The sequence below is a fragment of the Petromyzon marinus genome, chromosome 65, assembly GCF_048934315.1.
Source record: "Petromyzon marinus isolate PM22_M1 ecotype Great Lakes invasive population chromosome 65, UKy_Petmar_22M1.pri1.0, whole genome shotgun sequence".
Lineage (NCBI taxonomy): Eukaryota > Metazoa > Chordata > Hyperoartia > Petromyzontiformes > Petromyzontidae > Petromyzon > Petromyzon marinus.
Window position 1 is genome coordinate 8314392 of NC_133731.1, and position 16966 is coordinate 8331357.

A 16966-nucleotide genomic window follows, 5' to 3' on the forward strand; every position below is an offset into this window, starting at 1 on the left:
GGCCCAGACGGCGCCCTCGTGCAGGGGGTTGCGAGCCGTCGTCAGCGTCGCCGGTGCGTGACGATGGACCGGCTGGAGCGGTGCTTGGTGGCGGCGTGGTTACAGCGCCACCACAAGGAGGAGGAGGAGGAGCGCCCTGGAAGCCTGGCGCAAGGACAACGCGGAGAGGCTCGGACGGGCCCAGACGGTGCCCTCGTGCGGAGCTGGCGACGGCGCTGCTGCGACTCGTAAAGAAGCAGCACGGCTCGTGGGCGTCGGCCGGCCTGGCGGGCCCGGAGGAGAACGCCGACCTGGAGGGGAGAGGGGAGGGGGGGTGGCGATGCGCTTGGTGCGGCGTCGGCGCCCCGTCGCGTGGGCCGATGCCGCCGGCGACGACTACGACGCGGAGGGCCTCGCCGTGGACTTCCCCCGGATTGGTGGCGCCGTCGGTGAGAGTGATTTGTCATGGAGGAGTGGTTCTCTTATACGCACGTGTTAGTTAGTAAGCACGTGTTGTTTCACGCACGTGTTAGTTATTAAGCACGTGTTATGTTCCACGCACGTGTTAGTTATTAAGCACGTGTTGTTTCACGCACGTGTTAGTTATTAAGCTCGTGTTGTTTCACGCACGTGTTATTTATTAAGCACGTGTTATGTTTCACGCACGTTCTAGTTTTAAAGCTTTCGTGACTGCAAGGATCCATACTCTTTGGTTCTATTCGGTAAAGTCACGTAAAAAACAACAAAAAATAAAAAATTCACGACGTTTCGGCCACAACACAAGTGGCCTTCATCAGGTGAAGGGAGCAGACTGTCTAGGGGACAGCGCTGGAGTGAACACAGCCAAGCTCAGACCGCCACCTTTAAGCTGTGTGAGAGGAAGCAGAGCGCCTTGACAAAGGAATTAGCATAAAAATTTAATTCCCTTTTCACACCATCAATATGTAAACTCCCCCCCCCTCGCCGGTCTGCACTTGCTCCCCCCTGTACATCGTTCATCATGCTAAGTCCGCCAATTAAATGCTAATTTTTATACTAATTCCTTTGTCAAGGCGCTCTGCTTCCTCTCACACAGCTTAAAGGTCGCGGTCTGAGCTTGGCTGTGTTCACTCCAGCGCTGTCCTCTGGACAGTCTGCTCCCTTCACCTGATGAAGGCCACTTCTGTTGTGGCCGAAACGTCGTGAATTTTTTATTTTTTGTTGTTTTTTACGTGACTTTCACGCACGTGTTATTTATTAAGCACGTGTTATTTATTAAGCACGTGTTATTTTTTAAGCACGTGTTATTTTTTAAGCACGTGTTATTTTTTAAGCACGTGTTATTTTTTAAGCACGTGTTATTTTTTAAGCACGTGTTATTTTTTAAGCACGTGTTATTTGCACATGTTTAGCGTGAATTGTAAGGGCACTGTCAAGATTCGATGTTTTTTTGGAGCGTTTTATTTTGTTTTATAATGCACTTTATTGTATTGAGCACGAATTATCACGATGAAAGCCATTGGTTCAAACTTTAAGCATATTATTCACGTCTTGTGGAAAACCACACTTCATCTCGTGATGTATTCTGACCTCTGTCCGTAATGAATCGTTTACATTAATGGCTGCCACAAAGTCCCGGAGTGGGAACAAGTTAGATCGGTGGTGCTGAGAACCTGGTTTTAATTTTGTACGCTGTCGAGGGAGTTGAATGACTTCGCTCGAATGCACCGATGCACATGGCAGCTGCACTATCCTTGGTTCAGTGATGTGTGCACTCGCAACTGGCGATGATTTACCTCCGCTGGAGGATCAAGGCTCTGAATGCAATTGCTTTGAGCAGAACATTGAACGTTTTTTTTTGTTTGAGAGAAAATATTCGTTGAATTGCTTTTTAAGATGTATGGCAGAAATAACCAGTTTGCTCAGTGGTCGAAATCATTCACGGATTACCAACGTAGCATATAATCACAATAACACACATTACAACTCATTACTAATCTACAACTCATTACTAATCATAACCATTGACTGATAACCAATCGATTATATAATTACAAACCCCCCCCCCACGCCTCAAATCACTGCACCTGAATGAGATAAATGATGACGTCACCCTGCTGCTGCTCTATTTGTGGAGAGGGCTTTACCATTATGACGAATTGCCCGATGATGCTGGATGCAATTACCAGCGAAACCTGTCCCTGTTTTTTTCCTGACGCACTACTGCAGCGCTCCTCGGTGTCCCGTGGGTTCTCCAGCCACCCCGGGGTGTGCGAGGGCCCCCAGGCCGGGTGGTCTGGGGTGGCCTTGCTGCCGGAGGGTGGGGGGAGCCACGGGCGCGCCGCGGGAGGAGTGACCCCGCCGCAGCGGCCACGTGGAGACGGCGGGGACGGAGACGGAGTCGCGGCGCACGTCGCGGACCGAGGAAGGCGCCCGGGGCGCTGCGAGCGACCGGAGGAGCGGCGCGGGCCCGTCTGGTGCGGGGGTGACGTTGGGCGAGGCGCGACGAGGGAAGGGAGTGGAGGGGGCGGATGGGCCGGAGAGTGCGGGGAGGGAGGAGCGGGGAGGAGAACGAGGGGGAGCGCCGGGAGGATGGGGCGGGAGTGCCCCGGACCAGAATGGGGAGGAAGGGGGCAGGAGAGGCGCCTGCAGCCCAGGGGCCGGGGGAAGAGGCAGAGGAGGGAGAAGACCGCGGGCGCTGGCCCGGTGGGTGCGGGGAGGCCCGGCGGAGGAGCGGGGAGGTGGCGCAGCGGAGCCGGGGCGGGCCTGACCCCGACGCAGGCCAGGAGGCACAACTGCGTGCGAGTCGAATTCAAGGAGGATGTGGAAGAGGGGGTGACCCTGGACAGGACGACCTTCGTGAGGTCGGTGGTGCTTGGGATGCTGCGGGTGGAGGTGGAGGACCTCTATTGCTTGATTGCTCTGCCGGGGGGGGGGGGGGGGGAGGGTGTTTGATGTGAGCTTCAACTCCAACATTCTGCTGCAAAATTTCCTTGCCCGTTTCGAGGAGAAGGCAGGGGAGAAGCCGCTGACGTCCATGAGGACGCGGTTACTGTCGGACCTGGAGACAAAGGTTGTGACCGTGTTCCTTTATAATGAAGCGTTGTATGATCAGGACGTGGAGGTGTGGCTGAGGCAGCATTGTGTGGTGCTGTCGGGATGCAAGAGGGTGCTGGATGCGGCGGGGATATGGACGGGGGCCAGACAATGGAGGGTGCGTCTGAAGACGGAGGGGGGGGGGGGGGGGGCACTGAGGCACGTCCCGAGCGCATTGAACATTGGGGGGGAACAGGGGCTATGTTGTCTATGCGGGACAGCCCAAACTGTGCAGGACGTGTGGGGGAAGGGGGGCACCTGGCGGCTGCGTGCGTGGCACGGGTTTGTTACGGGTGCAGGGCGCTGGACCACACGACGGTGGAGGAGTGTGGGGAGCCGGCCCTTTGCAACCTGTGCGGCAGCAGAGGGCATCTGTAGAGGACCTGCCCAGAGTCCTATGCTAACAGGGTGCGGGCATGTCGGAGTGGACAGGTAGAGGAGGCGGCGGAGGAGGTGGCCGGACGGGAAGCGGGGCCGGATGCATGGAGGGGAAGGGAAAGGGGAGGTGGAGGAACCACGACCCCCTGGGGAGGGTGAGGGGGGGGGGGGATCTGTGGGGGAGGGAGCACCACCACCACTGGAGGGGGAGGGAGATGGAGAAGAGGACTCGGAAACCCCAGTGGGGGACTGGGCGGAGGTGATGGGCGAGGAGGAGGGCGAGGAGGGGCAGCGGGTGGAGGAAGAAGCGGATGACGCATGGGAGGAATCGGGGGGGGGGGGGGGGAGAAAACGGAAGCTGGATAGAGTTCTGAAAGAAGCTAGTCCCCAGCAAGATGCGAGCCTTTCAGGATCCTCGCCGGATTCGGGGGAATCTGGGTGGAGGTGGGTGGAAGGGGGGGGGGACGTTTGAACCGGGGGAAGCCCCGGAGGTTGAAGGGGAGAAAAAAGGTGAAGGAGAAGGCGGACAAAGGCAGACGGGGGGGGGGGAGCGCACACCGGAGTCCGACACGGAATAACGCTCGCCTCGGCATGGACATATCTGTAGCATCTGTTAATGTGAGAGGAATGAAGGGGAAGGGAAGGAGAGGGGCGATCGTGCAGTGGCTGCAGATCACCAGACGTGACGTAATTTTCCTCCAAGAATGTCACCTTACCCCATACCCTAAGGTCGGAGGCTCTGCTGGACGAATGGAAGGGACACTACATTTGGCCTGGCAGCAACGGGAACAGATGTACAGGCGTTGTTACCCTCCTAGGAAGAAGGGGAATGAGAGTGGAAGGGACCCAGGAAATAATACCGGGTCGGCTCCTCTGTGTAGATGCATCTTACCAGGGTGTGGAGCTACGGCTGATAAATGTGTACGCCCCGGTACGATGTATGGACAGGACGGAGGTGTGGGAGAGCCTGGCGGGCCTACTGGCCACCAGGAGGCAGGTCATTGTGGGGGGCGATTTTAACTGCCCGTTGTGTTTGGCGGATGTGGTGTCGGTAAAGGGGAGGAGGAGGAAGTTAGATTCCTCTTCCAGGAAACTGAGGGAGTTGATGGAGGACTTTGGGATGGTGGACACGTTCAGGAGGGTGCACGGCATGCAGCCAGGGTTCACGTGGGCGGATAAGAGCGGGGGGCACACAGTCACGTGTCGACTTTATTTTCGTCTCCGACAAGGTGAATGTGGGAAGCGCGGGGGTGGAACCTTTTCCCCTCTCGGATCACAGAATGGTGGTGGGCGGGGCTTGTGACCCCAGGTGGGGTGAAGAGGGCGAAGGGTGTGTGGAAGATGAATGTGGGCTTGCTGGTGGATCAGGAGGTGGCGGAGGATTTCACGCGAGCGTATACCAGCTGGAGGACGCTGCGGGTGTGCTTCCCCACGAGGGTGGAGTGGTGGGGGCAGATGAAGGGTAGGATAAGGACGTTCTTTCAGCGTTATAGTAGGAGGAAGGGGGTGGGTAGGGAATTGAGACAGTGGAACGCTAGGTTAGAAAGGCCGTATAGACTGCTAGAGCTAGGGGTTCCCGGTGGGAGAAAGGATAGAGGAGTTGAAAGGGAGGGTAGCCTAAGTCCTGGAAAAGAGGACTAGGCAATTAGTGTATAGGGCGAGGGTCAGGGCAACAGAGGATAGGGAACAGTGTACAAGATTTTTCTTTAAGGCGGGTAGGGAGGGAGACGATGAAATGAGGGAGCTGGTTAGTCCTAATAGGGGTAGACAGGTGACGACGGAAGGGATGATTGGTGTAGCGGAAGACTTTTATGGGGATTTGTATAAGAGGAAAGGGATAGATGGGGGGGGCGGCGGGAGGAGCTGCCGGGGGCATTGGGGAAGAGGGTTGGGAACCCGGAGGCACTAGAGGAGAGGATTCGATGGGAAGAAGTGGAAGGGGCGGTGAAGGGGCTGAACAAGAACAGGACCCCAGGCCCGGACGGGATCCCACGCTACAGAAGCGAGGCCAAGGCGAGCCGCGGGCGACGTCTTTGAGGTTGGACAATCGGCCCGGAGAGGTAGGTGGACGGTGGTGGGTCGCGGGGGGAGGGGTGGGAGATATTCATATTTCCTGACCCCCGTGTCCCCTACTGTGGGGGGCAAAAAAAAGAGCTTCATAGATCATCGGATTTTTTTCTCATTTGGGTAAATAAAGATTCTCACTCAAGATGCTCGCTCCGTTGTTTTCGGGCCGCCGCTGGAATCGAAGCGGTGACACCCAGGACCAGATCACTCGCTCACTCACGTACTCGCTCACTCACTCACGTGCTCACTCACATGCTCAATCACACACTCACGTGCTCACTCACGTGCTCACATACTCACGCACGCACTCACTCACTCGCTCACGCACTCACTCACTCACGTGCTCACTCACTCGCTCACTCACTCGCTCACTCGCTCACTCACTCACTCGCTCACTCACTCGCTCACTCACGTGCTCACTCACGTGCTCACGCACTCACTCACTCACTCACGTGCTCACTCACGTACTCACTCACTCACGTACTCACTCACTCACTCACGTGCTCAATCACACACTCACATACTCACGTACTCACTCACTCACGTACTCACTCACGTACTCGCTCACGTACTCGCTCACTCACGCACTCGCTCACTCACGTGCTCAATCACATACTCACGTACTCACTCACGCACTCACTCACTCACATGCTCAATCACACACTCACATACTCTCGTACTCACACACTCACTCACGCGCTCGCTCACTCACGTAGGCACTCACTCACTCACGTACTCACTCACGTACTCACTCACGTACTCACGCACGCACTCACTCACTCACGCACTCACTCACGCACACACGCACTCACTCACGCACTCACGTACTCACTCGCTCACGTACTCACTCACTCACGCACACACGCACTCACTCACGCACTCACTCACGTACTCACTCGCTCACGTACTCACTCGCTCACGTACGCACTCACTCACGTACTCACGCACACACGCACTCACTCACGCACTCACTCACGCACTCACTCGCGTACTCACGCACTCACTCACGCACTCGCGTACTCACTCACGTACTCACTCACGCGTTCATAAACTCACTCATGCACTCACTCACGTACTCACTCACTCACGCACTCACGCACTCACTCACGTACTCACGCATTCATAAACTCACTCACTCACGTACTCACGCACACACGCACTCACTCAGGCACTCACTCGCGTACTCACGCACACACGCACACACGCACTCACGCACGCACGCACTCACTCACGTACTCACCCATTCATAAACTCACGTACTCACTCACGCATTCATAAACTCACTCACTCACACACTCACTCAGGCCCAACGTAGCGGTCTCGGGGGGCCTCGGCGCGTCGTCCGGTACGCCGCACGCTGGTTAGTGTCGGCGAGCGTCGGTGAGCGTCGGTGAGTGCCGGTGAGCACGACGCGTGGGTGAGCCACGGCGAGCCCCCCCCGGTGAGCCACGGCGAGCCCCCCACGGTGAGTGCCGGTGAGCACGACGCGTGGGTGAGCCACGGCGAGCCCCCCACGGTGAGTGCCGGTGAGCACGACGCGTGGGTGAGCCACGGCGAGCCCCCCCCCGGTGAGCCACGGCGAGCCCCCCACGGTGAGTGCCGGTGAGCACGACGCGTGGGTGAGCCACGGCGAGCCCCCCCCGGTGAGTGCCATGCGCCGGCGAGCTTCGGCGGCGAGTGGCGGTGACTTCTGGCGAGTTCCTGCGAGCGAGCGCCGGTAACGGAGCGCGGCGTTCACATGGTGAGCACCATCTTGCCGAGCGTGGGGCTGCTGGAGATGATCTCGTCGTGGGCACGTGCAGCCTCCTCCAGCGGGATGCGAGAGCCGACCGCGGGACGCAGCCAGCCGCTCTCCACGCCGGCCCGCAGCGCGGCTGCACTCTCCTGGCGCTCCTCCTGCAAGGGGGAAGGGGGGGGGGGCAGGGTCCCTCTAAACAACTACTACTAAACAACTACTACTAAACTACTACTAAACTAGGTAGCTCGACGGAGCGGCTTCCCCCGCGGTTGGCTACGTACGGTGGGAAAGAAGTTCACCGTACGCACGTCCACACAGCCAGACACACCGAAACGCGCGACCTTGATTCTAAATGTGGATGGGAAAACCGGAGGACCCGGAGAAAAATCCACGCGACCACGGGGAGAGAGAGAGAGACACGCAAACTTCAAATATACAGCAGCAGCAGCAGGCGTCAGGGTCGGGATCGAACCCATGACCTCCTGTGCACCAGGCGAGGTAGTCAACATCTCCTAGCCACCGTGATGATGATGATGATGAGAGAGAGACACGCAAACTTCAAATATACAGCAGCAGCAGCAGGCGGCAGGGTCGGGATCGAACCCACGACCTCCTGCGCACCAGGCGAGGTAGTCAACATCTCCTAGCCACCGTGGTGGTATTCTGATGGGGGCGGTGGGGGGTGCGGCGCTCTCACCGCGTTGCAGTTGAAGAGGCTGACCCCCATGACGTGCAGCTCACGCAGCAGCGTCTCACGCGGGTTCATCTCCACGGCGCCACGGCAACCGATGATCTGGGAGGGAGAGTTGTTGGTGGGTGGGTAGCTGGTGGGTGGGTAGCTGGTGGGTGGTTGGCGGTGGGTGGGTGGCTGGTGGGAGGGTGGCGGTGGGTGGTGAGTGGGTGACGGTGGGTGGGTGGTTGGCGGTGGGTGATTGTGGGTGGGGGATGATGGTGGTTGGTGGGTGGCGGTGGGTGGGTGGCTGGTGGGTGACGGTGGGTGGGTGGCTGGTGGGTGACGGTGGGTGGGGGGTGATGGTGGGTAGCGGTGGGTGGGTGGCTGGTGGGTGGGTGGTGGTAGGTGATGGTTGGTGGTGGGTGGGGGGTGATGGTGGGTGGTGGGTGGCGGTGGGTGGGGGGTGATGGTAGGTGGGGGGTGATGGTGGGTGGTGGTGGGTGGGTGGCTGGTGGGTGGGTGATGGTGAGTGGTGGGTGGCAGTGGGCGGTGAGCGGTGGGTGGGTGACGTTGCCTGGCGGGGAGTGGTTAGGCTTGTGGAGGTGTAACTCTCCGTCCTGGTGTATCTGCCAGAGAGACGTCTCACCACCACTCGGCCGTTCTGCCCCAGCAGTTTGAGGTCGCTGGGAAGGTTGACATTGGCCAGCATCTCAAAGACGACGTCCACGCCGCGCGGGCACAGCTCCTGATCGCCAACCGGCACACACCATCACACTATTCAAATACAAATTACACTCAACCGTCACCAAAGTTGTTAATATCTGAAATTGTTATATTCGGCACGTACCGCTGCTACTTCTATTTTTATTTTACTGCACATCTGTGGGAAAAAAAGAGCTTCATAGCTCATCGGATTCCTCCAGTAGGAAGAAATATTCTGATTCTAATTTTACCCGGTAAGGCCCACTGAGTTATGTAGCTGTTTTTCAGAAGCGACCTGGCCATCACGAATGATAGCTCAACAAAGTGGCTTGTCGTCATCATCATCGTCATCACGTGGAGAATATGTTTAGCAGCAGCCAAATAATCTAAACGCGACCACGGGGAGTTTGCGAGATGTTAACTCCCTCGCCTGGTATGCAGGAGGTCGTGGGTCCGATCCCGACCCTGACTGCTGCTGCTGCTGTATATTTGGAGTTTGCGTGTCTCTCTCGCTCCCCGTGGTCGTGTGGATTTTTCTCCGGGTCCTCCGGTTTTTCCCTCCACATCTATAACCAACGTCACACGCTCACAGTATTTGGCTGCTGATAAAAATTTCCACACGACGGCGACGACGACGACGATGATGAGCCACTTGGCTGAGCTGTCATTCGTGATAGCCAGGTCGCTTCTGACAAAAAAAACTACAAAGCTCAGCGGGGCCTTACCTGGTAAAATAACTATTTGTTTTTATCCGGCGTCAAGGGTGAAGCGTCGAACCCACGACCTCCTGCATACCGGATGAGGCAGATTAACGCCTCGCCACCAATCGACGGCGCGACGGACCACTCGCCTGTATGCGGCCCACGTATCCGTCCTCGCGGTGGTTGAAGGTGCTGTGGGCCCCGTGTTTGGCCACCAGCTCCAGCCCCTCGGGGGACCCGGCCGTGCCGATCACGCGCGTGCCCAGCGCGCGCGCCATCTGGCACAGCGCGATGCCGACCTGCGCTCACACGCGGCGCCGCATTTTCTTTTAACGTTCAAAGCCAGGACTACGACGTCGTAGATTGTGCGTGCGTGCGTGCGTGCGAGCGTGCGTGCGTGCGTGCGAGCGTGCGTGCGAGCGTGCGTGCCTACGGTTGACTGAGATGGCTGGCAGATGCACCTGCTGTGCCCCCCACTGTGGCAACTTGTTATTATACCGTCACCACGCTCTCCACCATCACTATTATATCATCATCACCACGACTATTACAACCACTAATATACCATTATCACCACCGTAATCACCGCAGCCGTGGCACGTGTGAAGTGACAAGCAGTTTAGCAGTCTAGCAGTGGAGCAGTGCGGTGGGGCCGCGTGTCCACGGTGCGGCTCACCCCGCCGCTCGCTCCGTGGATGAGCACCGTCTCCCCCGGTCTCGTCGCGGCCCTGCAACCCCACGGACACACACAGCAACGTACCGTCGGGCCATCACGGATTGTTGTTGAGCCATGATAGCCAGGTAACTATATAGCTCAGTGGGCCTTACCTGGTCAAATAAAAATAGTTCTGAGTTAAGTATAAAGGAGGTTGTGGATCCTGACCCTGGGGACACCTGCTGTATTTGTGGAGTTTGGGTCTCTCTCTGTCTCTCTCACCCTGGTCACGTGGATTTATCTCGGGGACCTCCGGTTATTCCCCCCAACATTCAGAATCAACGTCAAGCATTTAGAGTATTCCGCTGCCGCTATAAATGTCCACACGGTGACGATGATGATGATGATGAGCCACATCATCATCATCATCATAAACTAACTACACAGTCCCAGTGGGGCCTTACCCGGTAAAAGAAAAAAAAATAGCTTAAGGCAATTGGAGTGACATCACCGCTGTTGATGCCCATGGTCAAACGTCCAGCGATGTTTAAGTTTTAGAAACTGGGGCCCACTGTGCCCGATGTCCGCGTCGCCGCGTCGCCGCAGAGTTGAACGCCGAGCGCGTTTACTTTTGCACGAGGGCGCGGTAAGCGGTGAAGTACGGCACGCCCAGCGCGGCGCCCTGCGGGAAGTCCAGCTGGGCCGGCAGCGTGAAGACGCGGTCGTGAGCCACGCACACAAACTCCGCGTAGCCACCCTCCGCCAGCGCCGTGTACACGCGGTCGCCCGCCTGCTCGCAACACCAAAGGCAAAGGTCCCCCCCGTGAAGCCTTCAACAGACTGCGTGCGAGTACGGATCCAGGGGGCTGAACGGGCGCGGCGCGATCTAGGGGAAGAGATGGAGTGATGTGGTACAGGAGGAAGGAGACTTGCCGATGACCGGTACCAGCGGTGTCAAGATCGGTCTCTGTGGAGGAGGAGGCTCGTGAAGGACGCTACTGGGCAGTTGGAGGCGGTCGCCCTCCAGAAACAACGGAGGGCGGAGGAGCGACGCTCAGAACAACGAGCGGAGCGCCGGGTGGCTAAAACACAGCAGGTTAACACAGTAGGGGGCACAGGTGGTGCATCGGGTAGTCATCTCAGTCAACCAATGGCACCACCTGGATCTATCCCGTGACCTCCTGCCAGCGGGCGTTCGACACTTCACATGGCCTTAACGTACACCAAGCCTGGCACAAGCGCCGTGGTGACATCGCCGCAACTTAGTGGCGCTATGGCGGTTGTTTGTTGAACTTCTTTCGCATTGTAGCCAACCGTGCTCATCGGAGGTGCGGGGGAAGGACAACTAACTAAACACGTAAACAAAACGTGCCAATTAGTTACTAGCTTGGCGCTAGCCGGTGCGTGGGTTGGAGAGTAAACCCACTACAACATTCACAACACGGGCAGGTTTAACGACACATTCACACGCTCGAACCCCTAAACAAAAATCTCTATTGTGGAAAACAAAAACACAAAGTCCACAAACCCCCCGTGATGGTGAGCCGGTCCACACCCCCACCGGGGAATGAGCCGGGCGGCGGCGGCGGCGCCACGCGTTTGGCCCCCCACACCTTGAAGGAGGAGATGGAGCGGCCCACAGACTCCACGGTGCCGGCAACGTCGCCCCCCGGGGTCCAGGGCAGCTCGGGCCTGCGCGTGTGCGTGCCCGTGCGTATGTACGTGTCCACGGGGTTGACGCCACACGCACGCACGCGGATCAGCACCTGCGCGCGTTGGTGACGGGGTGAGGGGCCGGGGGTTCATGGTGATGGAACGTGTGGAGTTTATAACTCGTTCGCTCATCTCGTCTTAACTATCCACCCACTCACTCACCCAGTCGCTCACTCGCGAAGTCGCTCACTCGCGAAGTCGCTCACTAACCAATTCACTCAAGAACTCACTCGGTCACTCGCTCACCGACCCACACATTCACCTACACAACCACTCGCTCACCTACCCGCCTACCCACTCACTCGCTCGCTCAGCCACCCACTTCAAATGTATTATAAGAAGCGGTGCGAAGGTCGGGACCGTGTGAGTTCATGCGTGGAGGAGAGAGAAAAGAGAGGAGAGGGACAGGAGAGAGAGAGAGGTGAGGAGAGAAAGACGAGAGGAGAGAGACGAGAGAGAAGAGAGAGACCTCTTTGTCGTTGGGCGAAGGCACGGGGACGTCCGTCTGCAGGCGCAGCACGGAGGACGGCCCGAACTCCCGCATGCGGATGGCCCGCATCACTCGCACGGCCTGCTGCATCTGACACGCGCACGGAGCCCGCAAGCGGCTGCTGAGACATAGAGCACCACGCCACCCGACTGGCACGGTTGGCTACGTACGGTGTGGCGCTGCAGGAAGTGCGACGCTCGTACGTAGGGGCGAGCGCCGCGTTACGCGAAGGCAACATCGGCCGTGAGCGGGGAATCGAACTCGGGTGGTCCGGGGTTCGTGGGGCGGCGCCGCTAACCGTTGCGCCACCGCTCCCCCGCCGAATGAACACGTGACGCACACGCACGCACCCAGAGTGGAGCGGCCGGCGTGGCCGGAGCCTGGAAACGTCCAGTCGCCACCACCGGCGGCGGCGGCAGCACGCGTCTGAGCAAAAGGTCAAGAGTTTAACCACGGCCAGAGTCACCGACCCCGAGAGATGTCGCAATGATTGCGACAGACGATTAAATCGACCGCTCGAAGCTCTCTCAGAGCCTCACTTTCACAACCAGCACCATCTAGTCGCAGACCTCTGGAAGCCAACCAAATGCCGTTCTCCACCCTGCCCACGCGTGCCACCCATCACCACCTCCCCTTCCTCACCCTGCACATCACGTGTCCCGTTTGCGACTATGATGAGCCAAGAATGTCTGTGTCCTGCGCGTGACGTCACTCCACATAGACCCACCCCCCCTCATTAATAATCGTGAGCAGGTGACGTCACTCCACATAGACCCCCCCCCCCTCATTAATAATCATGAGCGGGTGACGTCTTCCAAATGGACACCCCCCGCCATTATTATTAATTAGCGGGTGACGTCAATCCACAAGGGGGGGGGGCGCCTCCTCCCCCCCCCTCTGCGTCAACTCACAACCCTCACGACACAGAACCCTCACGTCATCACGTGATCTCACCCTCACTACACAGGTAGAACCCTCACGTCATCACGTGATCTCACCCTCACGTCATCACGTGATCTCACCCTCACTACACAGGTAGAACCCTCACGTCATCACGTGATCTCACCCTCACGTCATCACGTGATCTCACCCTCACTACACAGACAGAACCCTCACGTCATCACGTGATCTCCGTCACGCTGCTGTTGAGACATCGAAGTAAAAAGGACGTCGTGATGAACAAGGGATTATAACCTGTAAATTAAATAGGTCTGTGTCACCGCGCCCTTACTAACTGCACACGCATTGATGCAATGGATATCACGTCGCGCTCTGATTTTCACTTGCGAGTTTCATATTTACTGCAAAACACCCGTCCTTGGACGGGCAAAAGTCTAGTGAAGTATATTCACTACGTATGTGTTGCATTTATTATATTCACTACGTATGTGTTGTATTTATTATGTTCACTACGTATGTGTTGTATTTATTAGTCACTACGTATGTGTTGTATTTATTATATTCACTACATATGTGTTGCATTTATTATATTCACTAAGTATGTGTTGCATTTATTATATTCACTACGTATGTGTTGCATTTATTATATTCACTACGTATGTGTTGCATTTATTATATTCACTACGTATGTGTTGTATTTATTATATTCACTACGTATGTGTTGTATTTATTATATTCACTACGTATGTGTTGCATTTATTATATTCACTACGTATGTGTTGCATTTATTATATTCACTACGTATGTGTTGTATTTATTATATTCACTACGTATGTGTTGTATTTATTATATTCACTACGTATGTGTTGTATTTATTATATTCACTACGTATGTGTTGTGTTTATTATATTCACTACGTATGTGTTGTTTATTATATTCACTACGTATGTGTTGTGTTTATTATATTCACTACGTATGTGTTGTATTTATTATATTCACTACGTATGTGTTGTGTTTATTATATTCACTACGTATGTGTTGTGTTTATTATATTCACTACGTACGTGTTGTGTTTATTATATTCACTACGTATGTGTTGTATTTATTATATTCACTACGTATGTGTTGTATTTATTGTATTCACTACGTATGTGTTGTATTTATTATATTCACTACGTATGTGTTGTGTTTATTATATTCACTACGTATGTGTTGTATTTATTATAGTCACTACGTATATGTTGTATTTATTATATTCACTACGTATGTGTTGTGTTTATTATATTCACTACGTATGTGTTGTGTTTATTATATTCACTACGTATGTGTTGTATTTATTATATTCACTACGTATGTGTTGTATTTATTATATTCACTACGTATGTGTTGTGTTTATTATATTAACTATGTATGTGTTGTATTTATTATATTCACTACGTATGTGTTCTGTTTATTATAGTCACTACGTATGTGTTGTATTTATTATATTCACTACGTATGTGTTGTGTTTATTATATTAACTATGTATGTGTTGTATTTATTATATTCACTACGTATGTGTTCTGTTTATTATAGTCACTACGTATGTGTTGTATTTATTATATTCACTACGTATGTGTTGTGTTTATTAACAAAACAAAAACGCTCCACCACGACTGCGTTTCAGCTACCGTGGCGGGAGATGGACTCGGAACTCTGGCGCCTGTGGTGGACGACTGAGGGTGTGGTGGACGACTGAGGGGTGTGGTTGACGACTGAGGGTGTGGTGGACGACTGAGATGTGTGGGACGACTGAGAGGTGGTGGACGACTGAGATGTGTGGGACGACTGAGGGGTGTGGTGGACGACTGAGGAGTGTGGTGGACGACTGAGGAGTGTGGTGGACGACTGAGGAGTGTGGTGGACGACTGAAGGGTGTGGTGGACGACTGAGATGTGTGGGACGACTGAGAGGTGGTGGACGACTGAGAGATGGTGGACGACTGAGGGGTGTGGTGGACGACTGAGGGGTGTGGTGGACGACTGAGGGTGGTGGACGACTGAGAGATGGTGGACGACTGCGAGTCTCAGAGTGGTGCGGTGTTGAAGTTTGCTGAAAGTCAAATTCCTCTCGCCTGTCTCTGTCGCAATGTGTTTTGTTGCGTGCGCGTGTCAAGGTTAATCATTGCACGTGCCGTGCACCACACCACGTGCCGTGCACCACACCACGTGCCGTGCACCACACCACGTGCCGTGCACCACACCACGTGCCGTGCACCACACCACGTGCCGTGCACCACACCACGTGCCGTGCACCACACCACGTGCCGTGCACCACACCACGTGCCGTGCACCACACCACGTGCCGTGCACCACACCACGTGCCGTGCACCACACCACGTGCCGTGCACCACACCACGTGCCGTGCACCACACCACGTGCCGTGCACCACACCACGTGCCGTGCACCACACCACGTGCCGTGCACCACACCACGTGCCGTGCACCACACCACGTGCCGTGCACCACACCACGTGCCGTGCACCACACCACGTGCCGTGCACCACACCACGTGCCGTGCACCACACCACGTGCTGAGCACGTGTGGTGCGCGCACACATGTGGTATATTTGACCATACTTCACCACGCCGGTGAGTGCTCGCTGGTTGAAGGCGCGTGAGTGGAGGCAATCAATTGGCGTGGTGCCGTAGAAGTGCAGTACAACAATGGGCTTTTTGCTACAATGCCCTCTGATGTCCATTGCCCCGTATCAGCAAACCGATAGCACCTGGTAAGCACGGACATGGTGGTGGTGGGTGCTACGAACCTGGTCACCCGAGTTCGATTCCCGCTCACGGCCAACACCGGTGACAGCGATTATCTGAACCGATCTGAGGCCTCCCCTAGGTCGACTCAGCCTCAAATGAGTACCTGGTGCGGTGTGTAGTAAACATCGCCACTGGGGAGACAAAGGCGGCCCGGCGTGGTGCCGGCCACCCACCCCCTTCGTGTACTCGCTAACAGCACTTGCCCCTACAGTCTGCTGAGGCTACAACGGGGGATCTTAATCTTTGGTTACCCGTCAGAGCAGCTACCCAGGCCCACACAACTTCTGCTGAGCTTTCATTTTCGAGATCGGAATTCCGAGGTTTGTTAATGGGGCTCAATATTTTATTTAAAAAAAATTAATTTGCTTTTAGAGGCATTGTACTGTAATTGTTATGGGGGACGCCTTCAACCAGCAGTGGATCGACTACGGCTGCTCTGATGGTGGTGGATAACCGTGCACCTTGTGGAATATTTATTTTAATCAAATTTACGACGATAACGAGGCGTATTCTGTGCTAAACAAAAGCGTTTAATAGTATTCACGTACCCTACTGTACAGCACTGTAGCGTGTTAGAGTTTGACAGGGCCCAGAGGCGCAAATGCATCGATGCTGCCGGGTTGTTTCGCGCGCGAGTTTGTTAATTAGAAGGATCGTGGCCCGTCTTTACGAAGAGTGAGCTGCTTGTGAAGGTACTGTAGAATAAAGACGAATGTTGGCGTGGTTCGAACTTTACCTCGGAGACGTCGACTTCTGCGAGGTCGCCAGCGGTCGTGATCGGAAATGGAGCAAGGTGAGAGCGCCCCCCCTACCACCACCTTGCCAGTTACGGGAGGGAAAACCTCCAGATTCACGCAAAAATCCTTCCCTAGCCGGACTAAACTCAAGCATTTTAAGATATTTTTGTTTTAACCAGGTATGGATATGAAGCTCGTTTTTAAAAGCGACCTTGCTACCACAAGTTAGAGGGTGAGTGTGTATGTGCATTGGTGAGTGAGTGGGTGAAAGGGTGAGTAGGTGGGTGAGTGGATGAGTGAGGGGTGGGTTGGTGAGTGGGTGAGTAGGTGGGTGTGAGTGGGTGAGTGAGAG

The 16966-nt window shown here is 55.3% G+C and overlaps 1 protein-coding gene across 2 annotated transcripts; it reads right to left on the reverse strand.

The window, feature by feature from the left end:
* Positions 1-1401: 1401 nt before the first annotated feature.
* LOC116956458 (zeta-crystallin) lies at positions 1402-16966 on the reverse strand. 2 transcript variants are annotated; one of them, XM_032978110.2, is made up of 9 exons: positions 16614-16966; positions 12151-12255; positions 11582-11734; positions 10598-10758; positions 9990-10041; positions 9463-9612; positions 8557-8655; positions 7935-8030; positions 1402-7395 (listed from the first exon to the last, which is right to left on the reverse strand). In XM_032978110.2, the coding sequence occupies exons 2-9, from the start codon at positions 12238-12240 to the stop codon at positions 7234-7236; spliced, it is 963 nt and encodes a 320-aa protein (XP_032834001.1). In that variant the 5' UTR covers positions 12241-12255; positions 16614-16966; the 3' UTR covers positions 1402-7233. The 2 variants fall into 2 exon arrangements, with proteins under 2 accessions (XP_032834001.1, XP_032834000.1); XM_032978109.2 differs by having other exon boundaries at positions 12151-12261.

Coding starts and splice junctions, on each gene's coding strand:
- LOC116956458 (XM_032978109.2), bottom strand. CDS start 12,261: ATGCAGCAGGCCGTGCGAGTGATGCGGGCCATCCGCATGCGGGAGTTC. Junction 9,613..9,989: donor TCCACGGAGCGAGCGGCGGG/GTGAGCCGCACC, acceptor GTGTGAGCGCAG/GTCGGCATCGCGCTGTGCCA. Junction 7,396..7,934: donor GCCTCTTCAACTGCAACGCG/GTGAGAGCGCCG, acceptor TCCCCCTTGCAG/GAGGAGCGCCAGGAGAGTGC.